The sequence below is a fragment of the Peromyscus leucopus genome, chromosome 15, assembly GCF_004664715.2.
Source record: "Peromyscus leucopus breed LL Stock chromosome 15, UCI_PerLeu_2.1, whole genome shotgun sequence".
Taxonomy (NCBI): domain Eukaryota; kingdom Metazoa; phylum Chordata; class Mammalia; order Rodentia; family Cricetidae; genus Peromyscus; species Peromyscus leucopus.
Genome location: NC_051076.1, coordinates 55,746,454 through 55,759,026, shown reverse-complemented (window position 1 = coordinate 55,759,026; position 12,573 = coordinate 55,746,454). Strand labels below are relative to the sequence as shown.

Here is a 12,573-nt window from a genome sequence, read left to right as displayed (position 1 = left end):
CCTCATTTGTCCGATTGTTCCTTGATGACCAATTTGCTCCATGGATAAATATAGGGATTTATCTGATGACTGGCTTTCAATATTCGGTGGTACCTATTGAGCCTGATAGTGTTTGTCAGGGCAAATGAGCTCGGATGTAGGAACTCCAGGGATTGTGGGTACAGCCTCAGGAGGGTCTTGGGCCCTGAAGAAGCCCACTTTTCTAGACAGTTAACATTTCACTGTTGGTGACTGGGTACTTGGGCAATTGGCTATAAATCCTGGGAGCCTACTGGCTCTGATAGCATGTGACTAGAGAGCCACACTTTCATCCTTCAGGAGCACGGTACACTTGAGTACGCTCTTCTACCACCTGACCTGGAAGGGACCTGGTCAGTTGGTTCACACTCAGATGGAGATGGCAGATAAGGCCTAGAGCTGCCTTCCAGGACATTTCATTTTAAAGACACACAGATTGAACTCCAAATGGTGCAGCTCTAGGAAGCTGGTTGAGGATGGGACTTTTTCTCAACTCTAGACTAAACCTAGAAACCTGCCTGGGCAGTGGCCTCCCTGTGGACTTACTGGATACTCCAGGTCTCCAGTCTCCTTTTCAAGCACCTACTGTGAACTGGAGGACGGGACTGGGTGCACAGGGGGGGCAATGATATGTCCACGTTGTCTACTTTCCTTACAATGGCCTCTCTCTCTCTGTCAGTCCTTCAAGGTTCTACCCTGTGTCCCGCCGGGTCCCTGATTATTACAGCCCCTACTCTTCCCAGTACCCTGAGGATTACCAGTACTACCCTCCAGGAGTGCGGCCAGACAGCATCTGTTCCATGCCAGCCTATGATAGGATTAGTCCACCCTGGGCCCTGGAGGACAAGCGGCACTCCTTCCGTAATGGGGGTGGACCCACTTACCAGCTTCGTGAATGGAAGGAGCCCACCAGCTATGGGCGGCAGGATGGCACTGTTTGGATCCCCAGCCCCTCCCGACAGCCAGTCTATTACGATGAGCTGGATGCTGCCTCTGGCTCCCTGCGACGCCTGTCCTTGCAACCCCGGTCCCACTCTGTGCCCCGCTCGCCCAGCCAGGGTTCCTACAGCCGTGCCCGCATCTACTCCCCCGTGCGCTCGCCTAGTGCCCGTTTTGATCGGCTGCCACCCCGCAGCGAGGACATCTACGCAGACCCTGCTGCCTATGTGATGAGGCGATCCATCAGCTCCCCAAAGGTGAGCCACCAGCCCGCCCCTCCCTCCAAGCCCCCGAGACCATCTGCTGAGAAGAGCTGGAAATGCTGGGATATCTGGGATCTGCCCTGGGTAGCCTGGCCTGTGGTACCATCCCGAAGTGAGCTGTCTCGGGGGTTGTTCTGGCTTCTAAATAGGAACAACCCTGCCTATTCCCAGCTTGTGCTGAGACATTGCGCCGTGTCTAAGAGGACAGAGAAGGTCTGTCCGTGGATCTTGAGGACTCAGGTTATTGTGAATGGGGTTGCTGTGCATTTCAGTTTGAACTCTGCTCTGGGACAGAAGACAGACCCCCTTAACCTTGAACTTTAGTTGGCGGGGAAGTCCACAGCCTAGCCATATTCTCTCACCTCTGCAATCCCCTTTCTCTTCCAGTATGATTACCTGGGAGACAGGCGGCCAGTCCCTGCAGGACTGTTCCCCTACAACTACCCACCATCCCCCACGGTCCACGATAAGATGGTACGTCCTCTCCTCCCTTCCACTCCACCTCAGGACCTCCTCGCCCGCATCCACCCAAGGTGGAGCTGAACTGCGGCAGGTGCCAGGGATGCTCTGGGCCCAGTGCCTGGCCCATGTATTTTTAGAAGTCTCTGGATACCTCCTCCTTCCCCACCAAGCCTCCAGTCCCCAGGACAGGGTTTGGAGCCAGCTGCTGCCCCTTCTCCTCTGTGGCACAGAGCAGAGGGCATAGGCTCTCCTGCTCGCAGCTCTTCTCACCAGCACGCAAGAGGAGGGGCCAAGGCTAGCTAGGAGTGTGAGCTGGATGCAGAGCCAGCCTAGGTCTCCCAGGCTAGAGCATGTGGACTTTCCCCCTTGGCGCCTTGCGGCCAGCTTGCCTTTGTTTGGAATGCCACCCGTGGGGAAGGCTACCCACTACAGACAGGGTTCTGACCGAGGAAGAAAGAGTGTACCCACATTGTGTTTGCTCCCTTCTCTGCTGTTTCTGCTTCTAAAATGTATTCCCCTGGAGGGTCAGATACAGACACTCCACACCACTAAAAAAATCTGTGTCCCATACCCGGCGAGGGAGGCCAGGGTACAAGAGCATCACTCCCCACGCTGATGCTCACACTGCTGTTCAGACTCCAGGGCCTTGATCCACAGCAAATATACATTTCTAGAAATAGCCCACCCACCCCCCAGAATATTTGGAAACCCTTCTGATCAGGTTCGCAGGGTGGAACAGAGCTAACAGCTGGGAAAGAGTGTCCCTCATCCCTTCTCCACCTGCCTGTGGTCTCGTCCCCATCCACCCAAGAACCACTTACAGGACCAGACAGAGACTTTTCCCTGTCCATGCCTAGCTAACTCTTAACTACTTTACTTCTTCTTTGTTTTTCTTTTTATCGTTTTCTTTTGTGTGTTCCTGTTTGTTTGTGTTGCTGGTGGGCCCTTTGGCCTCGGGCTCCGGGTAGGATGAACTGTTAGATCTTCAGTTGCAAAGAAACCTAGAGTATTTGGACCAGCAGGTAGGCAGAGCTGGTGCCCCTCACCATCCCATGCCCTCCTGTCCCCTCCCCTTCCCCCTCCCCCTGACACCCTCCAGCCATCCGACAACCTTTGTTGGTGTCGCCAAGACCCAACAAAGTAGCTTGTGCTTCGGTTTGCTTCCTCATCTCCCTCCTTCTGAATCCCTTATGGGCAGCTGGGGTGGTCCTCAGGAGAGAAGCGTAGGAATGGGGATACGAATCATCAACTACCACTATCCGCATTCTCCAGTGCCGGGCACACATGGAGCGGCCCTTCCAGGCAGGTGGGAATTGGCATTTTTGCTGAAGAGAGTAGAGGCAGGATCTGGGCCTAAGAAGCCAGGAGTTTAGTTAAGCCTGGATCTGGGAAGTCATATCCTGTTTTACCGGTCATTGATAAAGCTCCGCAGTTATAAACAGGTATCCTATAGATTTGCCCTAGAAGAAAATGGTATCAATTTCATGTATTTGTTAGTCCCTCAACAAAGCTCTTTTGCGTATACAGCTCATGGTACTGAGAATTCAGTGTGGTTGGCAGAGGCGGTAACGTCAGCTCAGTTTGGATGATGAGCAAGCTGACCAGGCGGTGAATATTCCAGTGAGACACAAGCTGCTGACTGCCTGGTCCTCCTCCAGGCTTTTCCCTTTGCTGTCTTTTAACTCCAAAGAGGGCTACTAGAAACCTCAGTCTAGATAGGCTTCCGGTGAACCCATACGCTTATTCTTAGACATGTGCTACAACTCACAGGGAATCTGGAAGTGCTTATCACTTTCCTGTGAAGGCAGCCTGGGGTAGTAGAGATGATCATAGCGATAATATTAAGAATAACTAAGGTGTGGTGGTGCATGCTTTTAATCCCAACACTCAGGAGGCAGAGGCAGCTGGATCTCTGTAAGTTTGAAGCCAGCCTGACCTACATAATGAGTTCCAAGCTAGGTAAAGTTACATGGTGAGATCCTGTCTCAATAATAGTAATAATAGTAATAAAAATAGTAATAACAGCAGCCTGGTGCTTTCTCCATGCCTTATAATAGACTGAATATAATAGATCACAATCCTTTTAATTTTTGTAGTAATTCTAAAGATGGGAACTGTGACGATCCTATTTTACATAAAAGTAAATAAAGCACAGAGGTTAAAAAAAAAAAAACATGCCAAGGACCCAGCCAGCAAATAGCAGAACTTAGGTTTTACCCCAGCTTGTAGCTGGGAGACAAGGCCAGCATCATATCTCATCAGGACAAGTTCATGCTCATAAATCTGTAGGCAGAAACGTGACCTCGGAGTGGCTATATTCACTGCTATGACTCTGTGTTCTTCCAGTAACAGTCATGTGACATGTCATCTCTTATGGCCTCCCTGTTAAGGATGAGATCATCTCTGTAAAAGGCCTTAGGCTCTGGGAAGCTCTGCCTGCCAGAGTTTAGTCAGCAGGGCCAGCTTCTGGCTCTCAAGGTCCTGGCATTCTTGTTCCAAAAGCAGTGCATTGTATTCATGCCATAAGCACTCTGGGCCATGTGGGGATGAAACCCAGGATGTCCTCCCCAAGCGTGGCTGGGAGTGCTGAGTCCTCCCAGAGGGAGCCTCCCCAGCAGGCTGTCTTTGTAGCCTTGTGGCTTGCTCTGCCCTGTCCAAAATGGCTGCCTGTCCAAGCATTTAACACCGAGTGGCTTTTGCCTTCCGGAGGGGCTGACTGCTAGGGTCTTCAGAAGTCACCTGGATGACCCTCCTGCCTGTAGGATAGTGTCCTTATAGGCAATCCTGTGTGATGAGGGGCCAGACACAGCCAGGTACTGGGCAGCACTGGGGGAATGTGTCAGTCTCCGGCTTCTTTGTTTTCAGACACAGTGGAGGCTGCTTTTCTGCAGACTAGTGGCAGAATCAGATTGGAGAGCACGTGGGAGCCCTCTGTGGGGCATTGTTAGGGCAAACCTCTCATGGGAAAGAATCGAGGTCAATGGGTGCCCAGGGAAAGCCTCCTTTGCACACTATACACTCACAAGCGTGTGCACACAGACATGCGCACACATGGTCTCTCTTAGTAGACAGGGACTGGATTGACTTCGGATCTTTAGACAAAATAAGGAGGCTGACCTGTTGTGTCTATAGATCTTATACTCACCCTCCTACTATGGGCATTCTTGAAGTCTTTACATCCCATGGAAAAACTCTAACTAGGCTTACAGGAGTAGAAAAACTGAGTGCTAGAAAAGTCTTTTAAAATCCTGCAGACCCGAGGGTGGAGAGCTGGCCCCACAGTTGAGACCACTGGCTGCCCTTCCGGAGGACCCGGGTTTGGTTGCCAGCACAACCCCCTGTAAATCCAGTTCTAGGGCGTACAGTGCCCTCTTCTGGTCTCTGTGGGCATATGCTACACAGACATACATGCAGGCAGAACGTACGCATAGAGTAAACGTTTTTTGGTTTTTAATTAAAATGCTGCAGACCCTGCAGCTGGGGGCACTGGTTGCCTCTGCTCTGCCCATAGCATGGCAGAAACAGAGCTGTGTTTGGGGTGCTGCCTCAAGCGGGGAAGAGGAAGAAAAGAGAGCAGGCCCGACCAAGACTAGGGAGACAGTGGATCGAGTTCTGACCCCACAAGGTCGTCCCTAATGTGGCTCCGTCCTTTGCTGTTCCTTTACGGCTGCAAAGCTTCCCTGTACATCTCCCTCCTGTCTTCTCCCACCATCTGCTGTGGAACACACAGTTAAAGGGATATAACCGAGGACGTACCCTGACAGTTTCAATTTTGATTCTCTCCCAGTGGAACCAGTGGGCAAGTGAGGGCAGAGCTGATTGGTTTGGTTGGCCCTCCTCCCTCCCTCCCTCCCTCCCTCCCCTCCCTCCTCCCTCCTCCCTCCATCCCTCCCTCCCCCTTTCAGCCTCCCCTTCCACTTTCCCAGTGATCCTTGAAATTAAAGGATGACGTGGTAGAGAGCAGCGTCCCGACACCTGGTTGTCCCTTTAACGTGCCTCACTTGTCTTGGCCTCCTTGTTTGCTTCCCAGTGACATCCGAGACCCTCATGGATGCTGCCAGCCCAGCTCTGGAAAACTGTTTAGAGATTGTCCAGGAGGTGGGGAGGGGCGTGCTGCGTGGAGAACAGGTCCCAAGTTTTCTGCGTTAGGTCAGTTTAGTGTCAGTTTGAGGAGAGTGGCCTTCCCACGGTGTGGTCTTCCTGTGAGAAACGGGAAGGAGGGGACAGATGGGCCAGTGTGTGGCAGGCACCCTTAGGGCAGAGTCCTCGGGCCTCGCGGGGGTCTCGTGGCCTCCCAGCACCCTGCAAGTGGCATTTGCCCGAGGACAGCATCCATCAGTACTGGTCCTGAAGCAGTTCGCAGGGTGAGGCCAAGCCCCGGGTGCTGGAGGCCCCAAGAGCAGCTGCCCCACCCCCGTTTACTGCAGAGAGCCACGGGGTGTGTGTGTGGGGCGGGGGAGATCCGCGCATCCCCAGGGCCGAGTGAACCGTCCGTCGTCCATTCCTTCCTCTGCTGCAGATGAGTGAGAGCGAGACTCTCATCAGCATGGTGAACCGTATGGTGGGGAGCTCCTCCCCCAGGGCCCAGCTCTTCATGCAAGTAAGGCCTCTGCCCGCTGCCGGCATGGTCCTGTCGATGCCATCTCAGCTGCTTGTGCATGGTTGGGGTCACCCCACGTGGGATGAGCTCCCGCTTCACCCAACCCATTCATCTGCCCGGCCTCATCTCCCCTGACACAGATTTTGCCCAGTCTCCCCCCCCTCCAGCCCCACCATGCCTCCTCCATTCTTCACGGTCATGGATAAACCCAAGGTGCATTTCCCCGAACCATCAAAACAGCCAGCAGCAGCATCTCATGCACGCTGAAGATTACAAACCTGCTTTTGAATGCCCAGGATGCCCAGTTCATAGTTGCTGTGGTTCTTGACAGATATTCCTGGGGCTGGGGCACGAAGGGAGGATATCGAGTGTGTTGTGAAACACTGTGTTACGATGGCTGCTGGGTTGTCAAGACAAGGCAGCAGCATTAGCTGGCTCCCCTGATGCTTTTGGAATCCTGCCAGTCCTGGCTTAGAGCGGGCTCTGTGATTGGTGCGTTCAGTTTACGGGGACAGCAGTTCTCCAGGTTTCTGGTGGCTTATCCCTGCCATGCTCTCACACGCTGTCCCTACAAACTGCCCAGGAGTCACTGCTGTTCTCATGATGTTACCATCGAGAGCCCTACCTTCCAGCAGGCCTCCCCGGGGCACAGGAGACACAGGTCACGTGGCCAGCCAAGTTCCGACCTCTCCAGAATCAGCCACGGACAATCAGGATGAAGTCTATAGACTGTGCCATGATAGACTTCTTCCCAGCCACAGGACGTAGAATTAGCTGAGCCCCTGCTGGCACGGGAAGCATCAGGCGCGATGGGCAGTGGTGTCTGGCAGAAATGAAGCAGGATTGTGATGTCAGCTTTTCCCCATTCACCTGACCTCGTCTGGCTCCTGCTGCAGTAACCGCCCTCATGTTCCTGCAGGTCCCTGCATACCCAGAGGTGTTCCGGGATGGCCTCCACACCTTCAAGTTAAACGAGCAAGACACGGATGTAAGGGCGGCTCTCCCTGCTCCTGGCCACGACATAATCATGTTGTCCTCCTCATCCTTGCTTTCCCCCTATGGGGCCTTTTCTCCATTCTCCCTACCCCCTCTGCTGGTGGCGTTTCATACATTTGACTCCTGTCCTCTCATCAGGACCACAAACACAGCATCCCATCTGCTTCCCCCTCCATCCCCTTCTCTTCTTGGACATCGCATTGCCTCACCTCCCACTTTGGACCTGGGCTTCCCTACCAAGCTGTGGACCCCTCTCCATCAGTGGGGTTTGCTTAGGGCCAAGACTTCAGCTTTGTTAGATGGTAAACCAGTCAGTCCACTCTGTGCCAGCCTTTATTAGACACCGTGAGATGCTAAAGAGAGTATGGCCTGCTTCTGCCCTCCAGGAGCTTTCATGCAGTGGGAGGCTCCAGGTAGCACAAGACGGCAACATCTGACTCATTGACTGAACATGGCCAATGAGTGGGTCAAGGACAAAATAGGTAGCCAATGAGAAAGGCCTTGAGGTGAAAAGCCCCAAAGGGCAAGGTTTGGCTCAGTAGAAAGAGGACCGAGGGGAAGACATGAGTTAGAGAGAAAAAGACTCCTCAGAACTGAGAGGGCTCTGCCTCCTGCCTCTCCACCACCACTGATCCTGCTTCAGCAGCAGACCCAGGCAGAGGCCTAGGAGGGAGGTTCAGGCAAGGACCCGCTAAGAGGGGATCCCGTCAGCCGTCCCGAGACCTTAGAGCAGCGGTTCTCAGCCTTCCTAATGCTGTGACCCTTTAATACAGTTCCTCATGTTGTGGTGACCCCAGCCATAAAATTATTTTGTTCCTACTTCATAGCTGTAATTTTGATAGTGTTAGGAACTGTAATATAAATATCTGCTATGCAACCCCAATGGGGGTCATGACCCACATGTTGAGAACCACTGCCTTAGAGGAAGAGAACTCAGAATCTCAGGATAAGAGAGACTGGGGCCCTTTTAAGACTACTTGTTCCCATACCCTGTCTGGCCCCTGCCTGAGCCAAGGAGGTGAGGCCATATTGTCCTCTCAGGCTTCTGGGAGAATAGGAATGCACTTGACTCCCCCACCCCCTCCACTTGTATCTCGTTTCCTAAGATGGAGAGCTCCATCATGCTCTTTCCCAGAGCCTCCAAGGTGATGGTGAAGGCCCAGGTTCCTTGGCTGGGGAAAGTGGCGGTATCCAGAGGCCAGGTCCCGCCAACCCGATTCCCAAGTCCCCACGAAAGCATGCCCTTCATCTCCTCCTTTCTCCCCTCTGGACCCTTAGAAGCTGCTGGGCAAGCTGTGTGAGCAGAGCAAGGTGGTGAGGGAGCAGGACCGGCTGGTGCAGCAGTTGCGCGCGGAGAAGGTGAGAGTCTGGGGTGTTTTAGAGACGGGGCCGGCATGGGGATGGTGTGAGATGCCATCTCTGTCCTTGCAAAGCTCGAGAGACCTTTTTTTTATTTTTATTTATTTATTTTTTGAGACATGGTTTCTCTGTGTAGCTTTGGAGCCTTTCCTGGAACTCACTCTGTAGCCCAGGCTGGCCTCGAACTCACAGAGATCCGCCTGCTCTACCTCCCTAGCGCTGGGATTAAAGGCGTGCAGCCACCACTGCCCAGCGAGAGACTTTTTTTTTTTCATTAGACTTCTTATCTCCAAGGGACAGTAGCCAGTATGAGGATAACCTCTGCTAAGCTGCCTGATGGAACTGCTGGGATGCAGCTCACGTCATCCCCGTCTTTCTTTAGGAGAGCCTGGAGAGTGCCTTGATGGGGACCCACCAGGAGCTGGAGATGTTCGGGAGCCAGCCTGCCTACCCAGAGAAGCTGCTGCACAAAAAGGAGTCTCTACAGAACCAGCTCATCAACATCCGCGTGGAGCTGTCACAGGCGACCACGGTAACGGGACCGGGAGCAGGGGCTGTGGCCGTCTACCTCCCCTTAGTGCCGCCCTGACCCGGCTGTCTCCCGAGACAGTAAGAGCAGAGTGCTGCAAGGGCACTCCTGCTGCAGGGGCACTCCTGCTGCAAGGGCACGCGCAGACAGCGAGCTTGCCTCCCCCCCCCGTTCATTCCAAAGTGTCTCCACCCAGAGAGCAAGCTCATTCCCCGCAGGCTGCGTGTGCACCAGGGTTCCTGTGAGGCAGGGTCGTCGCTGAGGGTTACTGAGTGCCTTGGTTTATCCAGCCCGTGTGCTGCCCACTTTGCCCTCTGCCTTGGGGAAGCAGGGCACTGGCTGGCTGGCTGTTGCCCAGCCAGGAGGACAAGGGCAGATCCTTCCGCACAGCTTGTTCCAATCACAGTGGCCCAGGAAAGCACAGCCCAGAGGAGAAGGAGGGTCTCGATGGGGAGAGAATCAGCGTAGCCAGAAGTTTCTTCAGTCCCACCTGGTCCGGCAGTCCCGAGGCCGCTTTTAAAATAATCACTCCGAGGCTTAATATTAATTATAAACTATACGGCCTATGGCTTCTTGCTTGTATAACTTAACTCAACCCATTACTCTTAACCTGTGTATCACCCCATGTTCCACGGCTTTACCTCTGTCTCATTACATATTGTTCCTTGGACGGCAGGTTGGCGTCTCCCTGACTCCGCCCTTCTTCTCTCTGTATCTCTGCTTGGATTTCGCGCCTGCCTCTAAGCTGCCTTGCCAGAGGCCAAAGCAGCTTTATTTATTATCCAAGGGGAGCCACACATATTCACAGCTTACGGAAAGACATCCCCCAGCCAATCAGCACACTGAGGAAGGGTTTTTTGACTCACAGTTTGAAGGAACACACCCACCATTGTGGGGAGGGTATGGTGGGCCGCTGGTCACTTGCACCCACGTTCAGGAAGCAGAGATGGATTGGGGTGCTCAGCTCGCCACGCCCTTTATAGTCAATCCCGGACCCAAGCCTGTGTGATGGCGCCACACACACACACACATCGCCCCTACCCAGTTACCCCTCCCCGGAAACACCTTCACAGGCACACCCAGAGGTGTGTGTCTACGGTGATTTTAAATCCAGTCGAGATGAACTACCACATTTGGTAATCCTCCCCCCCTGCAGGCTCTGACCAACAGCACAGTGGTGTATGAGAACCTCGAGTCTGAGGTCTCTGCCCTACATGAAGACCTCTGGGAACAGCTCAACTTGGACATCCAGGTAAAAGAGGGTGGGGAGCCCTAAGCATGGGGGGAGGGGGAAGATGTGCTCTGTCCCTTCCCTTGTTCTTTGTGGCAAAGGACAACAAAGTGGTTGCCTTTCTTGATTCAGCCATTTCAGTATAAGACAAGGAGCTGGTCCTGAGATGGACGAGGGGAGAGAGAGAGGAGAGAGAAGGAGAGAGAGAGACACAGAGAGAGAAGGAGAGAGGAGAGATAAGGAGGAACAGATTGGCTCGGGCCACTGAAGGCTATACTTTTAGGCTGAAGACAGCATGAGAATATTCTTCTCAACTCACAGGGGCTGGAGCTAATGAGGCAAGAGACTTGGGTTAGAAGCAGGATATTCTGTGGCTGAAAGGATTTAAAAACAGATATGTGGATATAAATACCTCCCAAGACCCTGGAAAAGCTGGCAGTGTAGGAGCCGTCTCTGAGGCTTTAGGAACAACAGAACTTCTCTTCCGGGGCTTGGAGGACAGGGGTAGATGTCGCAGACTTCTGGTTTATGTTTTTCCCCCTGTCTTATGTCTGGCCAAGCCCTGCTTCTTCTCTTTGGGTTTGCAAGCTCTGTTCCTCAGATACAGTTAACACCCTCCTTTTCTCCTGATGACAACATTCACCTCCCTACCTTAGGCTGGGCAGGGTAAAGTGGAGACCCAGAGGACCCAGATACTACTAGACTACCACGTCCCAAGGTCCAGCTTGCACACATTTTAGGAGGGAGGAGGGCCGTGGGCAAGAGCACCAACTCCTGACTCAGAAGGAACCATCCTGAGACCCTGGCCGTGCGCCTTCCTCAGTTTCCTCTCCCCTCTCCGAAGCAGGAACCACTGCCTCTCGGTACCTTGGTGAGGCGTCCTGCAGCCGAGATGAGTTAGTACGCACAAAGCATTTGGAGAGGCGCCTGGTGCCGAGGCACACAGAATAAGTGGCAGCTGTTAAATTTCAGAATGTGAGCTGTAGTAGAATGTAGCTCATGGCTAGGCTGTTGGAATGTGGGGGGGAAAAAAAAAGAACAAAAACAAAAACCCACTGGAAAATCTTGCCCCATGGAAAACAGGAAATGTCCCCTGGTCCCTCGTGGGGGCTCAGTAGGGGTTCCTCATTCTTGCTTCTGAGCCCTTGGCTTTTTTGGGGGACAACGACGACACAATTTTATATTAGCTAAAGAAGCAGAGACTTCCCATAAGAAAGATATGTATGCTGGAGAGGGGTGTGTATGCAGGAATACGGGGATTCCAAGCGCTCCTGATCAGAGGGGTCCAGGCCCAGGGCAGGCCGGGCACATCCTGAGTCACACTGCGGCTTTTCCAGAATGAGGTGCTCAGTCGGCAAATTCAGAAGGAGATCTGGAGGATCCAAGACGTGATGGAAGGGCTGAGGAAGAACAACCCATCTCGGGGGACGGACACAGCCAAGCACAGAGGTAGGCACCTCCATGCCTGGACTCTCGTCGCATCCCCGCCGAATCCCGCTAAAGGACCCACGCATAACCTTAGAGCTGGCCCTGAGCCCAGGGCTCTGACACTTCAGAGGCTGTGGTGTCCACCTCGACGCTGTGTCCGCGGCCTCGAGGACCTCTTAGGAGCCAGCCTGTGACCCTAGCACTGTGGGGGCCTCCCCTGCCTCCTCCGCCCCTTGTCCCCATGTGCACACCCCGCCACACCGTCCTCCACTCTTTACCCCTCTCTTCTGTTTCTCCAGGAGGACTCGGCCCCTCAACTACCTATAGCTCCAACAGCCCAGCCAGCCCCCTCAGCTCTGCCAGCCTTACCAGTCCCCTGAGCCCCTTTTCAATGGTGTCTGGTTCTCAGGGATCTCCAACCAAGCCAGGGTCCAGCGAGGTAAGCTGGGGAAACAGTACAGGATCAACGGGGGCAGGAAGGCCAGATCCTGACCACCGGAAAGGGCACACGGTCTCCCCACCTCTTCCCCAGGGGCCCCATCCTAGTATTTGGGTTCACGGTATCTAGGAACTGTTCTCCCAGAAGTTTTATGACCTTTCCTTGGGGTTTCTGTTGCACCCGCTCCCGTCTCCACCTGTCATCTAAATTTAGCTGCCTCACAAGGAAGTCTTCCTGAGACCCAAGATGACTTCCAAAGATTCCCCTCTACTTGGTGGGAATATAAATCAGGAGAGTCCTGAAGTGAGG

The 12,573-nt window shown here is 53.6% G+C and overlaps 1 protein-coding gene across 26 annotated transcripts in view; it reads left to right on the top strand.

Moving 5' to 3' along the window:
- Positions 1-12,573, top strand: part of Plekha6 (pleckstrin homology domain containing A6) — a 141,113-nt gene that overhangs the window by 112,060 nt on the left and 16,480 nt on the right. For 14 of the 26 annotated variants that reach the window (XR_005093027.1, XM_028876573.2, XM_037211409.1 and 11 more), the window contains 10 exons: positions 698-1,214; positions 1,608-1,694; positions 2,651-2,704; positions 6,202-6,282; positions 7,202-7,270; positions 8,557-8,637; positions 9,020-9,169; positions 10,323-10,418; positions 11,735-11,846; positions 12,125-12,264. Coding sequence is in view for 25 of the 26 variants with exons in the window: in XM_028876573.2 (XP_028732406.1) it covers positions 698-1,214; positions 1,608-1,694; positions 2,651-2,704; positions 6,202-6,282; positions 7,202-7,270; positions 8,557-8,637; positions 9,020-9,169; positions 10,323-10,418; positions 11,735-11,846; positions 12,125-12,264 (1,387 nt within the window). In the remaining variant the exon portion in view is untranslated. The remainder of the gene's footprint in view (positions 1-697; positions 1,215-1,607; positions 1,695-2,650; positions 2,705-6,201; positions 6,283-7,201; positions 7,271-8,556; positions 8,638-9,019; positions 9,170-10,322; positions 10,419-11,734; positions 11,847-12,124; positions 12,265-12,573) is intronic. The other 12 variants (XM_037211413.1, XM_037211418.1, XM_037211417.1 and 9 more) reach the window with 9 other exon arrangements.